This window comes from Capricornis sumatraensis, chromosome 3 (assembly GCF_032405125.1).
Source record: "Capricornis sumatraensis isolate serow.1 chromosome 3, serow.2, whole genome shotgun sequence".
In the NCBI taxonomy this organism is placed as follows: domain Eukaryota; kingdom Metazoa; phylum Chordata; class Mammalia; order Artiodactyla; family Bovidae; genus Capricornis; species Capricornis sumatraensis.
The window spans coordinates 173,278,714-173,293,607 of record NC_091071.1 but is presented as its reverse complement, the minus strand read 5'-3'; the positions used below and the strand labels follow the sequence as shown (position 1 = coordinate 173,293,607).

General features: G+C 37.6%; 1 protein-coding gene across 8 annotated transcripts; it reads right to left on the bottom strand.

Moving 5' to 3' along the window:
- Positions 1–788: 788 nt before the first annotated feature.
- SRSF10 (serine and arginine rich splicing factor 10) lies at positions 789–14,011 on the bottom strand. 8 transcript variants are annotated; one of them, XM_068969491.1, is made up of 7 exons: positions 13,853–14,011; positions 12,346–12,450; positions 8,422–8,525; positions 6,749–6,911; positions 6,475–6,528; positions 6,242–6,343; positions 789–2,986 (listed from the first exon to the last, which is right to left on the bottom strand). In XM_068969491.1, the coding sequence occupies exons 1-7, from the start codon at positions 13,915–13,917 to the stop codon at positions 2,926–2,928; spliced, it is 654 nt and encodes a 217-aa protein (XP_068825592.1). In that variant the 5' UTR covers positions 13,918–14,011; the 3' UTR covers positions 789–2,925. The 8 variants fall into 8 exon arrangements, with proteins under 8 accessions (XP_068825592.1, XP_068825593.1, XP_068825594.1 ...); XM_068969492.1 differs by lacking the exon at positions 6,242–6,343; XM_068969493.1 differs by lacking the exon at positions 6,242–6,343 and having other exon boundaries at positions 6,475–6,525.
- Between the last annotated feature and the right edge of the window lie 883 nt (positions 14,012–14,894).

Below are 14,894 nucleotides of genomic sequence, written 5' to 3'. Positions count from 1 at the left end.
TGTGTCCCACTGTAATTTCCATGAGCAATAATGCAAACAACTGCCAAGTGCTCTTTTGTGCCCTGCGGGAATCCACTGGACTGAACAGTCCTTACCCCAGGCATTAAGTTAGGGTTTGATGTATACATACAAATATATATTCTAGATTTTTTGGCTTGGAATTGACTCAAGTGGTAAAAAATATTCACTACAAAAATTTTAATAGCTAAGGGTAACTTTATACCTTTAGATACAAAGTTATGGTTAGCCTACAAGAAGTATGTTGACATCAATTTCCCAAACTGTTTTAAGAACCCAAAAGTTTAGAACTCATCTTGTAGGGCTGCAGTCAGCAAAAGCATGAGCCTTGTCAGTGTTATAATTTAAATATCTCTTTGATATACAGTTCGATAGAATCTTCAGTCTATAACCTATCTTTACACTTAAGTTCTCTTCATCCCAGAAGCAAGCACAAGATGGGAAAAAACCAAAGGGTTTTGGGTAAGTTTTCTAGTGTTTCTTTAACTGTATTCTCATAGGCAATTACTTTGTAAAATAAGTGGGATAAAGTACATCCCCAACCTCTTACACAAATGAGGAAAGCCTACCCAGTCACAAATCTGTCAGGCAGAGCTAAACCTAAAAAAAATAAAAAAATTCAAGATTTTTTGGATCCTTGACCAGTTTTATTTCATTATCTAGCATTCAGAGATGTGCTCTACAAAAAACTAGACACAAAAAGGCCTTTTACTTCTTTACAAACTACTCTGTCAATTATCAATAATCAATTTACACACCTTGCTTTTTAGGCCAAATATGAAAAGAATCCCACCTTTAACATAAGGGTGAAACAACTGTTAGGAATACAGAGGAACAACACAATGAACATAACCAACACTGCTAAAGGAGGGACAAAGGGAAAACCCAAAAGGAACCTTTTCCATAGCAGCTAGCTATGTTTTACAGATAGATAACAGTAGTTGTGAAGAGGCTGCTGACTTCATTTATCAATGAGGACAGTTACACCTGGGATTCCAGGTGTAAAAAGCTTTGACAGACCTCTGTTCTCCTGAGCTACCACTGTGCTGTTCAAGTTCACAGCCTCCCCACTTCAAAATATCTCAGGATTTTTTAAACAAACTGTTCAAAATGCAATACAATGTGATCGAAATTTGGAAAGCTAGATTGGAAAGTGAGTGACAGCTGCTGCCAACAGCTGATCTTGGATTACATTTAACCTCTTTTTCATCCAAGAAAGTTCAAAAAAACTCTTTGTAATTAAATTGTGTTCATAAATCTATTAAATCTTGCAAGTGAATTCTAGATTCCATTGTATTAATTGTGTAAGTTACTATATTTACCTATTTGATTTAAACAGATGAACCAAATGAAAAACCATGGACACTAACTAGTATTTGCCACTTACATGCTGTGTGGTCTTATGCAAGTTTGAAATATTAAAAAATGAAGCAGGGGTAAAAATACCTCCATTTCACATCTCCCTTATATGTATTCTGCTATATTTTCAAAATCTTTATAAAGGCTTAAACACTTCTGTATTTTTAGGTGAATAACTTTAGATAAAAAGTTTTAAAAGCAGCAGAAATAAGACAAAAATATAATATGCAAGTGATGAAATCAATGTATAGGTAAACTGCACATCCTAATGAGGAACTAAGGAATCCAAAACATTTTGTGATACTACAAAAGTTATTTATTCACTATACACAGAACATGTCCCCTATAAAATGTACATGTAAATCACTAAAAAGTATAATTTGGTGAACATTTTCTCAATTACAGAGCATACTAAATCAGTTGGGAATTAACAGCTCTCTGTCTGCCTCAAAATAATCTTAATTATAGCACCCAGAGTCTCCTTTACATCTGATGCAAAGTTAAATACTTATTTTGGGGATTGTTGCCTAATATGTGTTTGAGGAGGCAGAGTTAACAATTAAATATAACTCTAGTATATTACAGTCACTGCACAATAAATCAGTTTATTACAGATTAAAACAAATCATTTTTTTCATCATTTGTATTAATGGGATGCAAACAAATACTGGATACTTTTAAATGGCAAATAACCACAAAATTGCTTCTTTGATAGTATATTGGATTTTATAATTACACAGGATATAAATGGTGTAAAATATTGTTATAATACACCTCAAAAAAGACAGTGAGGCCACACTGTTATGATTCACTAGATTGTGCTCAGTAGACATTTATTGAATAAGTGAGTTTTATCTGTTTTTCTCCCCAGTTACCCAGTACAATTTTGGGGGCATAATAAGGGCTCAGTAAATGTTTGCTGAATATACTGACTAGGAAAGAGGTGAGAAGAGATGGACCCTCTTAGCTGGATGTCAAGTATCATAATTGGAATTTACAAGGGAGCGTGTTTAAGGAAGATGTAAACCACATATGGCATACAAGTAAGGAAACTCAGATGCCAACAAAGCAAAGCATTAGCAGAAAACACTGGCACTGGAATAATAAACAAAGGCAAGATTTCCCAATAGCAAAAATAGAACTGACTTTAAGAGATAACCAAGTTTATATTGGACCATACCTTTTCTCACCCAATTCACTTTGAGACAGACCAATAGAGGCACTGTAAGAGACTATGGCTGTCTTCCTTGATATTCAGACATCCTAGTTTCCAATAATTTAACATGGACCTGTTACCCATGAATCAGTATAAACCTATTCAGATTTAGGGATTAGTTTCCACAAGTACAAAGTTGAATTTCCTTTTATTTGTCCTAAAATGCTTACTTTCAAACTTGAAGGGACTTCAAATATTCCATGTAGTTTCCATAACATTCTTTTATCTTTTCAGACCAGAGTCAAAATATTCGTACAGTATTCATACTGCAGCACCTTCCACCCACCCTTTGGTCGCTTGAACTGCCCTTCTTTGGTTCTTTTTCCGCTTTCTCAGATCTTTCTTGAAGTGTAGTAAGCAGAACTGTACTGGGTATTCCAGCTGCAGTTTGGTCTTAAATAAAAGAAGGATGTTTGTCAGTTTGGTTTTTCTTTATTCTTCTCTGTGGTATACAGGATTTTGTTAGTTGAACTGGATGTAGCAGCTTACAGGGCCAAATTTTCAAGAGAATAGTATAATAGTTCCTAGGTCTTTTTCCTGGGTTGTAACTTAAGAGCTCATACTCTATGTAGCACCTTTCCTTAAGCATTATCTGTCATTATTCTTCTTGTTTACTTGGCTTCAAAAAAAAATGCAGCGAGATCTTAAGTAAAAAGAGAGGTGAACTGTCAGCTCTCACTTGAGTCTTGATATGTTCTACTCCAATAATGGGTTGTGCCAGACACACAGTACATACTCAATAATTATGCAACTATGTAACCCAACATTAAAGTCCTCTATAAGGATCCTCAAGTATCAGTAGGATCCCTATCATGGGTTCAACTATAAAATAGTCCCTTTGAAGCCATGTTAAACATGTCACTTTAGAAATAATATAGTTCTCAAGAAAGTCTAAAAATAAGTGACACATAAAAAAACTGAAAACATCAGGCCTTCTAATCCTATATGGACTGAGAACAATTTCAATGGGTTATTTCCTCAATCTACTCTATTTATAGTCCACTAAAAAAAAAAAAAAAATCATCTAAGGATCAGGCCTGAGCTCAAATCCTGGATCTGCCTTTTATAGCTTTTTCTTTGTGCCTCAGTTTTTCATCTGTGACATGGAGAAAATAAAAGTATCTTTCTTACAGAGTTCATGATGAGTAAATGAATTAATACATAAAACTTTAGAACAGTGTCTGGCACATCATAATGTCAGCTATACTTGTTTTCATTATAAAGCTAGAACTCAGACCACAAAACACCTAAACCAGTTTCCCACAGTGATTATCACTTAACATTAAGTGCTCACCAACACTGAACGCAAAAATATTTTAAATCATGCCATAAAGATAAAGCCCAATCCATCTTGTTTAGGATGGGGACGAGTAGAATTATTGGTCCATCTAATAATGAAAATATAAACTTAAAAATCTGACTCACATTTCATTTTAATGCATATCTTAATACAAGTAACCTAAGTTATTTAACCCAAGGGGTTTAATATGCAATCATGAAACAACTTTTGAAATTACATAGGAAATTTTAAGTACTATGTAAAAGATGTACCTTTTTGGCAAGTTCTATCATTTCCAAAGTAAAAGTTGTGCCTAGTGCAACATTGATTTAAAATACTCCTTAATCTACAAAGAATTTGTTTCCACTGTTATTTTAGAATCTCATTCAAAACTATAATAATTCCAGTTAATCATTATTTCCTTCATTTTGTTTTTATTATAGCATGTTTGCTTAATTTACAGCAAGCAGAAAATAAGCTGGGTCTTGTTTTGATCCAAACATTGATGTTTTAAAGGTTGTACACAATATTTGTTAAAAAGAACATATAAAAATACCTTTTTAGAAGCTTCTATAAGAAAGAAAATACAAAGTTTAACCCCACAACTTTCCTCTTTGCTAGGACTGCGAACTACTGCTACAGTTTTAAATAGACTTTTTGTTTAAACTATACATCCAGGAAAATCTAAAAAAATTAAAGAAACGTGCATATAAATGATTGCATAGCAGAACATGAACATTAACTGCAAACAGTAAAGAAATGAGTTAGAAATACTATCAAATATACAAAGGTTCTAGAATCAATCCTTTAAACACATTCCACAAACAGTATTTAAAAACCACCTTTTGTTCTTTACAGGCAAGGCCTAGATCTCTAAAACCAAAACTGAAAAAAGTAATCCTCTAAAAGGGATAGTTTCCCCACAGCATTTCTTACTTATGCCTGTAAGCAAGCGATCTAAAATTTTAAAGATGCTAGCTTTTACTCTGAAATGAGACTGGACATATCAAGTCACTTTTTATTGCCCCCACATGATCTCACAGAGGGATGTTAGAAATTTTTATAGAGTAGGGTATTATTCTCTTATTTTTATCAGGTACTACACTGATAATCAATCAAAAACTCAAAGAGATGTGACTTTCTTGAAATTAATTTTTTTCAAAGTTATTTTAAATCTCATGGCACCAGAGAATCACTTAGAATGGGAGTGTTGTTTCTTTAACTTGCCTCATGTTAAATAAACTGAGGTGTGAAGAACAAGCTTCCTTCATAAAGAGATGGGCACATTTTGATACAAATGCACACACCAAGTGCTTTAAGCATCAAAATTCAGTCCTCTTACACTATGCACACTCACAAACAAAACCTCCTTTGAAACACTTTACTTGCTTTTAACAGCAGTAAGAAAACTATGCAATATTATGGTCAACAACGCTCCTTAAAGTTGAGAGTAACTACATAAGAGCATTCTTTTCCCCTTAAAATTATTTCTGCCATCATCAACCTGCCCAAGTTTTAAGGTGAGTTTTTCCGACGTTTGTATGGTTCCAAATCTTCATAGAAACCAGGAAAGTGAAGGCTCCTTGTTTCAATCAATCTGCCTGAAAATGCTACTTAACCCACTTGTCATTTTCCAAGACAGTGGGGGTTAACAAAAGAACTATTCCACACTGTGCCATAAATTACCATCACGGGCCTAGACATCTTGACAAGACAAACAGGTCCACCCTGAACCTAAATGTGTCTGGTCGGTCAGTGTTGTACTGTGGCTACAACTTCACTTTTTTATCATTCTATCTTATTAGCAAGCTACATTTCTAGGTTAACAGTTCTACCAAGTATGGATATGAAAGTTTATTTTTAATAAGACAATGTTGCAAATTATGGTCAACCAACATCTTTTCACCAATACTTCAAGCATAAAAAATGAGAATCTTTACAAAAATATACAGAGACACCACGAATTGGTAGCTGCCCATAACATTAAACAAACTGGACTCTTAAGAGTGGCTTCTCAACAGCATATCATTTTAATTATAACCATTGCCTGGTACAGGGAAAACTGACAAGTGTTTTTTAAGCATCATTGCAACATTGTATTCCTGATAATTTAAGTAAACCAAACTATGAGTAAATGAATGATACATGCCTAAAAATATCATGGTCTGTACTATCAGTGGCCACTGGACTTAGGACTAGTCCAAGACCTTGACCTAGATTTTGACCTAGACCTAGACTGTGATCTTGACTGAGATTTGGATCTAGGTGGTTCTTTTTTCCTTGATTCCTTTTCATATCTTGAGCCAGACTTATAATGTGTTTTGGAATCTGTTTTAGAGGTGCCTCTAGTTTTGGTGTGAGATGCAGACCTAGAACGTGATTTAGCCTTCATTTCTTTCTTGGGCTGGGACTTGGACCGTGATCTTGAATTGGATTTAGATCTTGAAAAAGATCGATTTCGGTGTTTGAATCTTTCAAAACAGAGGAGAAATACAATTAGAGTAAAAATTAGATTCTATATTAATCAAATTTGTTTTTAGAGCAAAAGTTCACTCTGAAATTGAAAAATGTATAAAGTCTTTTTCAAAGCAAAGTTATTTACCTATCATTGTCGGAATGGCTTCTGCTACGCCGTGGTCTTCCAGTCGGTCTACTGCTAAAAAGTACATCAGAAAAAGCAAACAGTGACACATGTCTATTTATAAGTTTCTAATTTAAAAAGTGAACCATAAAACTTTTAAAAATAAAGTAGTAAAAATATTTTAAGTCTCCGTGAAGCATACAATATACATAATTAAAAAGTATACAAAAAGATTTAAAAAAATTAAAGACTAACAAAGTTTTTCTAACAGATCACTGTGGTACACATCACTTACTTTCTAGGACTATAAGATCTTCTATAGTTGTAATCGAAGGACCGACTTCTTGATCTTCTTCTGTCATAACTTCGGCTTCTAGAACGTCTGTATCTGTCATAATCATCATAGCGTGAAGAACTATACACATTCCTCCCTTCCTTGGCTTTCATCTGATTTGGAGCTATGAAACAGAGAAGGGAAATATTTACAAACATTAAAAATTTAATATTTAAGCCTTCAAATTATAGGAAAATTTCCTGTATCACTTTCCCTTTTGCCCCCAAATCTGTGTCAAGGCTAACTGTGAGCATCTTGGAAAAGGTATTTATTTTCAAGCAAGGCTATTAGGGGATGGTTTTATGTTAAAAATGATACTCTCAAATATCTCAATTTTTTTTCCCCAAAGACCTCTCACATCTAGTTTGTTGTCCAAAATAAGCCAACTACTTTAACATCAGGAAAATATTTTTAAAATTCCAAATTAAAACACAAATGACTTTTGAACCACATGCTAATTTGGAACAATCTCACCATAGTTTCCATTTATCTGGAACACAATTAACAATGACACAATACTTAATGGTGGCCTATGAACAATATGTAGTGTCAAAATGCAACAACATACATTTAGTTATATAGTTCTGAGAAACCATGACAAAGAAAACTAACACTTGCTGAATGCCTTTGTGGTGGTTTAGTCACTAAGTCGTGTCCGACTGTTGTGACCCCATGGACTGTAGCCTGCCAGGCTCCTCTGTCCATGCTCCACGCAAGAATACTGGTGTGGGTTACCATTTCCTTCTCCAGGGGATCTTCCTGACCCAGGAATCGAACCTGAGTCTTCTGCACTGCAGGCAGATTCTTTACCAACTGAGCTATGAGGGAAGCTGAATGCCTTAGACATACTCATATCCTTGGACAGGCCTCAATCCTTTCATTAATCTCATTTGATCCTATGAAGCAGATTTACGTATACTTTATGAACGTGGGTATGAAGGTATAAATAATACAGTGACTACCCAGGAACCTATCATCCAACCCAAGAACTAGAGAATTACCAATAGCTTGTATCTACCTAAGTGATCCTCGTCTCTTCAGTAACTATTTTAATCTCTATCTTTTACTACCTTGCTTAAGGTAACATAAAGGTTAAGCCAGAATTTAAACCCAGGTCCATCTGACTGCAAAGCCTGTACTTCTGCCTTATTAGCATGCAGCCAACACCTGGTGTATGCCTGCATTAACAAAAATCAAGTACCAATAAAAGCATCTACTCTAGGTTTAATCTATATACTCTTTCCCAGTCTGTCAACTTCCACAGCCAGTCACCTACATAATTACTCAATATACAGTGATGATCTTTATAAGGAAGGGAAACAGCTCAAGAGAACCAAAACTTTACAAATTTTATCCCTTTCGATTACACAATCAGTATATTAAACATGCCCTAACTGATAATAATGATCCACTTTCTTAGAGTCCAAACATACTTCAGGGATTCTAATCAATGCATTCTAAATCCTTATGTCTACCTTGAAATTCTGCAAAGTATTCAAGAATTCCCCCAAACTATCATTTTCGGTTTTGAACAGATAGACATATTGCACAAATATTTCCAAGAAGCATTCTCAAAACAGTGTCTAAATATGATGTATTTTCCATGTATTAGACATAAGAGTCCTTATACTTACTCTTTCGATCCCCCTGTGCAAACTGTATTTCAATCTGGCGTCCACAAATCCACTTTCTGTCCAAATTATGTAAAGCATCTTCGGCATCACGAACATCCTCAAATGTGCTAAATGTTAAGGGGCTCGGGAAGTTTTGCAAACTTTGATAATGAATGAGTTCAGTTGGTAAGTCTGGAACAATTTGCAATCTCTCAACATTATTCTAGAAAATCAAGACCCCACTAACTAGTTGGTTGATTCAGCTATAAACCCTTCACAGTATTAAAGCACCTGTGGTTGAAAACACATGTGAATACATATTATAAAGTTATAATTGATATAAAGTCTGTTATAGCTGAACTACCAAGTAATCCCATCAGGATTTTCCTGTTTTAAGAATTTTACAGAAAAAGACAAAATAGAAAAACAAATGCCAATTTTATGTTGTATGCCAAAACAAAAATTTCTTAAAATAAAACCAAAACTGTTTTTCGTATTTTTGTTTCAAATGAAAAAAAAAATGCCAATAGTTCTTGTGTAAGCAAGCGGAATATACAAGAAATGAAAGCATTAACCTCAAATTAATCTTGCTATTTTTTCAGACATATCTAATTGATTATTTCACGTAGCTGTCTTACTATATACCACGCTGAGAAGACTGATATGCTAGCCACTTGCAGTTATCAAGGACAGAATCAAGCAATACTCAAGACATCACTATACCAGAAGCACATTACATCCATGCACAGACTATAAAAGCACGCTGTCAAGAAATTACAGACCATTTCTAAAGATTCCTGGACCAGAAAGCCCTAACCATGACACTTAAGCATAAAGTTTCCCATGAGGAAATGGGTTTGGTGGTTTTCAATTTGAGAATTTCAAGATAATACTTTTAAGCCCAAAGCAGGAGTTGTTGCTACTGCTACTGCTAAGTCACTTCAGTCGTGTCCAACTCTGTGCGACCCCATAGACGGCAGCCCATCAGGCTCCCCTGTCCCTGGGATTCTCCAGGCAAGAACACTGGAGTGGGTTGCCATTTCCTTCTCCAATGCATGAAAGTGAAAAGTGAAAGTGAAGTCGCTCAGTTGTGTCCGACCCTCAGTGATCCCATGGACTGCAGCCCACCAGGCTCCTCCGTCCATGGGATTTTCCAGGCAAGAGTACCAGAGTGGGGTGCCATTGCTGGTACCCAGCTTTTGATCTGAGAGGCCAAGTTGCCTTGTTCTCCCCAGTCAATGTAAGCTTTACAAAATTCTTCTGGCCAAATTTAGTTCCTTTCCTAAAACCACCATTCTAATAGAAGCCAAGCACATATTGAAAGTAGTGTTTAACAGGAAAGCTTCTGAAGTGGACTCAGGCTAGGTCTGCGTGTGGATTTTCATTCTGTACTAAAATTCACTGTTCTAACTTGTCCATTTCTATTTCTTAAATTTGAGAGGAGTTCAGATCTTAAGTGCTGATTAAGAACATCCCAAAGTGATACAGTCCCTTCAAGACTGATATTAATATTCTCTTACTCCAGAGACTAAAAGGTCTGTCTCACTATATTTGCTATTTTTTTTGTTCTGAAAGGACTTAAGGACCATAGCAGGGTCCCAGTTCTCTTTTCCTGAGGCTATTATGTGTAGTGAAGGAGAGGTTTTCTCAAGTCTTACATCACGAGGCTTTCATCATGAAAAGACAAAGGTTGATAGGGAGTTTACAGCCCAGACTACTATAACCAAACACTCCTCCAGGTTAATGCAATTGGGCTCTAAAATAATTGAAAAGAACAAGGTCATTTAATGGTATACTACTTTGAGACAAAATAAAGGATTTAGACCATGAAGCATAAAAATTATTAATGAGAGCCAATCACCATCTGAGGCTATCCTCAAAAACAGAACCCTGGGTTAGATGAATCATGGTAAGGCTCTACCTTACCATGAGACAGTTAGTTGGGAATGGGGTCAGATAAAAAAGAGAATGACACAAAGGCAGTCAAATATTCTGATGCCAGTTACGAAGAAATTTATACTCAAGGTCTTTGCAAAATCCTGATACCCATTTCTTTTTAACTATTTTAAAACCATAGAAAGATTTTATATATATAAACATAGCTATAATTTGCCTTGAGGTTCCTTTGAATAATAACTCTTCTCTGGCTCAAGTATCACATACTCCTGAGTCAAACTGCTGATCCTGGTTCCCAGGCCACCCCCAAACCAGGTAAAATCAGGTCAACACTCTAAGCCAGAATACACTGCTACTTCAAACAAACAAACAAAAAACAAGTCAGATATAGCTCTTATCCTGTCTGTAACAGAGCTTTGCAACCAATTCTCACAACTGTCCTTGAGCAGAGGCCCTGCAGGAGTCGCAGCTTTGGGCATTTCCCCTAAGTCTCTCTAGAACTAAGTTTCCAGAGATCCGCTGAATGTGAACAGTAAGAATTTAAGTACACAGCCCAAACTTCTGCTGTCACAAGATGATCTCAAAGAAGGAAATAATGTCATCCGCGACTCTGGGCCAGGGAACAATTTCCCATAGATCCTAATTAGTGCTTATAGCAAGGATAAGGCTTTCTGCAGCTATTCTGGGACAACTGATCATATGTGCTAAAGCATTCAGGGGCACCAAGTTTCACAGAACTAAGCTTCAGATATTAAAAGAATGTGTGTGCCACTAGCATTCCCTTTAAAAACCTATAAACAGATAGTATCCCTAGTGGATATGACCTTCTAAGACCACCAGAACAGTTTCTAAGTAATCCCCAGTCCATGCACCTGTGTCCCCTTTCAGCATGCCTCTGTGGAGTTGGTTTGACTCCAGAACCTCATGCTACTCCAACAGCCCTGCCTGCCACCCTATGGCACCTGACCACTTGGTCCAAAGCAGAAATATGCTGAATTTAAGCTTAACAACATTACATCCTGGTACACTTTAACTTGACAAACTAAGAGAGAATGCATTTATACAAGACCACATCACAACATCAAAAGCCCACAAAATCAAGTTACAGGTTTTGTCCCTAGACCAAACCGGAAAAATTTTGGAAATTAACTGCTTACAAAACATTAGGAAAAAAAAAAAAAGAAAAAGAAAAAAAAACAAGGAAAATAGTTATTCTGTAGGATACATCAGGTATGACTCCTTTAATCTTGGCCATCATTCAACTTCATCTTGACCTTTAACTCTTTAAGTGCTTGTCAGAAGGACTTGTCATGAGATGCTTGGCCAAATATGACAGATGGCTTTATCTTTAACTTTGAAAAACAACCTTTTCCCCCTTTTGTAGATAAAGCGAGGCTTTGTCTCCCATTAGGCTTGTCCTTCTTCCAGCTTTTCTTTATATTTTCTTTTCCCAAACTCTCCCTTCTCTTCAAGCCTGATCCTTAAGAGGTCTTTGGCTTGTCTACTTGCCTTAAGTGTTGAACTCTACTCTAAAGGTTCTTTCATGCTTTCTCTTTGGGGTCGCCATTAACTGTACAGCTTTACATTCTCTGAGGTAACAACAGAGGACAGCAAATTAGGGGACAATATTAAAGAAGCTTACCTCATTGTTATTATACAATCTGTTTTTGATCAAGTGATTCAAATTAACAAACAAGAATACCAAACTTAAATTGCTAAGCACAAGAACATATTAACCTTTAATTTGAGTTACATTCGAGGTGGTAGAGTGTATTCAAATTTAAATCACATATTATAATTGATTTGAGTTTCAGCAGCATGAATGGGAATTTAAATAATTTACTGTTTTTGGATTAACTTTAAGAAATAGTAAGAACAATGTGAGTCAGAATTAATTTAGAAAAAAATTGAAGACAAAACATTTATTAGAGGACCAAAAAAAAAAAAAAAAACACCAAAAAAAACTACTTTTTAGATGTTACCTCTTACAAAAACTTGAATTTCAAACTTCAACACCCCTCACTAATCAGCCATCTGAAGAAAGGATATTGAACATATGCAAATCCTCTTGGACGACGAGTGTAGAAATCAAGTGGAACATACACATCAACTATAGGACCATAACGACCAAATTCCCGACGTAAGTCTTCAGACCTAAAACATCATAAGAAGACGCCAGATCTTTATGTTCACGCTTTTAACAGTTTCTTTGTAAGAAATAGGTTTCTTTTCTGTACTATTTTAAATAATGAAAGGGACTGTGCTATGTTCCTGGGTGACCTGAAACAAATAGGGAGAGCCAACTGTAAAAATATACAACATGTATCTTTTTGAGAAAGGACAGCCAAAATCCATGATTTTGGAACATAATAAAGGAGCTGGTAATAAAACCTACTAGTATTTTACATCAACAGGAAAACAAGACATTTAAGGAAACCTGATTACAACTTAATCTTCACTGCTTTTATCCACAGCCTTCATAACTTCTCATAAAAAGTATAGTTAACATTAAATTGTATATAAGTATTGCTAATTAAAAGAAAACATTAAAGCAATTCTAGTATTCTGAAAAATACCAAGCACTTTTTTTAGCCCCAAATTTAACAGGTAAATACGATTTGAAAAATAAAAAGACAAATATATAAAATTTCTCAATAAATGTCAACTTGACATAAAGGGGAAATTTTCCTAGAAGCTAGAGTAATTACTATTGCTTACTTTCCCTATTTAAAAGTTAAGACAGAAAAATCACACAAGGATACCAAAATGGTGTGTGTGTGTACAGTGGTTACTTGTGAAACCGTAAATCTGGTAACATCTCTTCCAAAAAATTCTGACCGCAACTCCAAGCAATTAAGGGAATTGGCGAGAACAAAGGGACGGTCCAGATTAATCCAATTTAGCTATCAACGCCCTAATGGTAGAAGCTTCCTAAACCTCCGTTTTCAAAGGGTGATCGGCATTTCCCGGAAAAGGGGAAGGACTACTTCGTACCGTCTCACTGGGAGAATTTTTTTTAATCTCTAATCTCAACATCCCTTTTCTCCAAACATCTCTAACACCAAAAGAAAAAACAAAAAGAGAGGCAAGTATAACACAGCAAAATGGGTAGCAGATGCTACGCCACACTCCCCCCCCCCCGCCCCGATCCCGTTATTTTACTGCAAAGCAATTTTAACTAAAAAAAAAAAAACAACTTGTGGACCGAGGGGGCGTGCACCCCAAAGAACGTTAACTTCAAATCAATGGGGAGCTGATGATCGGCGGAGACCCGAGACTGGAACCGAAGAGAGGAAGCGAGGAGGAAGGCTCCCCCCATCTGCGGAGGGGGAGGGGGCCGAAACCCGCGCCACGCGGGCCGCGCTCCCGCGACCGCCTGGATCAGCGGCCGCCGCCCTCGCTCCCACGCGGCGGTTGAGCCGGCGGCGCGGCCTAGTTGAGGCCCGAAAGCCCGCGCAGTACCCGCCATCTTCACCCCTTCCCCTCCCCCCGACTCAGGCCCCATGCGTCGCCGCACCGGTCTTCCCCGACCGCCTGCGGCCTCCCCTGTACATACCTGGTATCGTCGGCCACGTTCCTCACGAAGAGAGACGTGTTGGGGGGGCGCAGGTACCGGGACATGACGCCGGCGTTGAGTCTCCGCAGGGACACTAACGGGCTCAGCAAACCGTCCGCAGCTTCGGCGCCGGATCCTCCTCAGACACACACACACACACAGCCACAGGGCTCCGCTACAGCGACAGCCTCTTCTCGCGAGACTTCACTCCTGCTCCCCCACCCCCTCCCCTCCTACCTGGGCTCCACGCCGGGACCTGCAACGGTTCTTTCCCGCGAGATTACTAGGCGTGCGCCTGCGCACACGGACGGCTGGAGTACGTGCCGCAGCCTCGGTCTCATTCATTGGCTTCTTGAGCTACCTCCTCCCCCTTGCCAGCAGCCCGCTCTTTCTTTCTTTAAGGCTTTATTTTCCCGCCTTTTCCTGCCTTGGGTCGCTTTCCCCTCTCCTTCACCCCGCCCAAGTCAGGAAGCAGATGTTTTAACTTGTGTGCGGTACTGTACAGTCGTTACAAACTGGACAGAGTTTTAAATGTTATAATTCGGAGAGACAGGCCTTTTTTTCTGTCTGGTCCACGTTATGTCCTCCTGGCTTTCATTAGATCGCTGACCTGCAAAAGAAGAACTTACGGCCTCTCTGGTATTAGTGTGAGAGGGAAGGAGGTGTGTGTCCTTGCAGAGAAATCGGCCTGCCTATCCAGTGCTTTCAGCCGGCTCACTCCCTGAGCGCCTTTGCCCAGGCGGCCCCTAGCCACCACCATTCTTGGTCGTTTTCCCTTCTCTTATACACGCGGTTTCCTCCCCATGAAAGGCTGTTCCTACCAAAATGGGGCGCAAACCTCACATCTTAGTCGCCATTGTCATCTACACCGTCTCTGTTGCTAACAGCTTCCTGAGTGTACTTTGTTTCTGTATTGCAGTGTTTCTCCAACTTTTTGGTCTCAGAACTTCACACTCTAACAGATTATGGGAAGACTTCAAAGAGGTTGGTTTATGTGGGTTGTGAAAGTGAAAGTCGCTCAGTCATGTCCCACTCTTTGCGA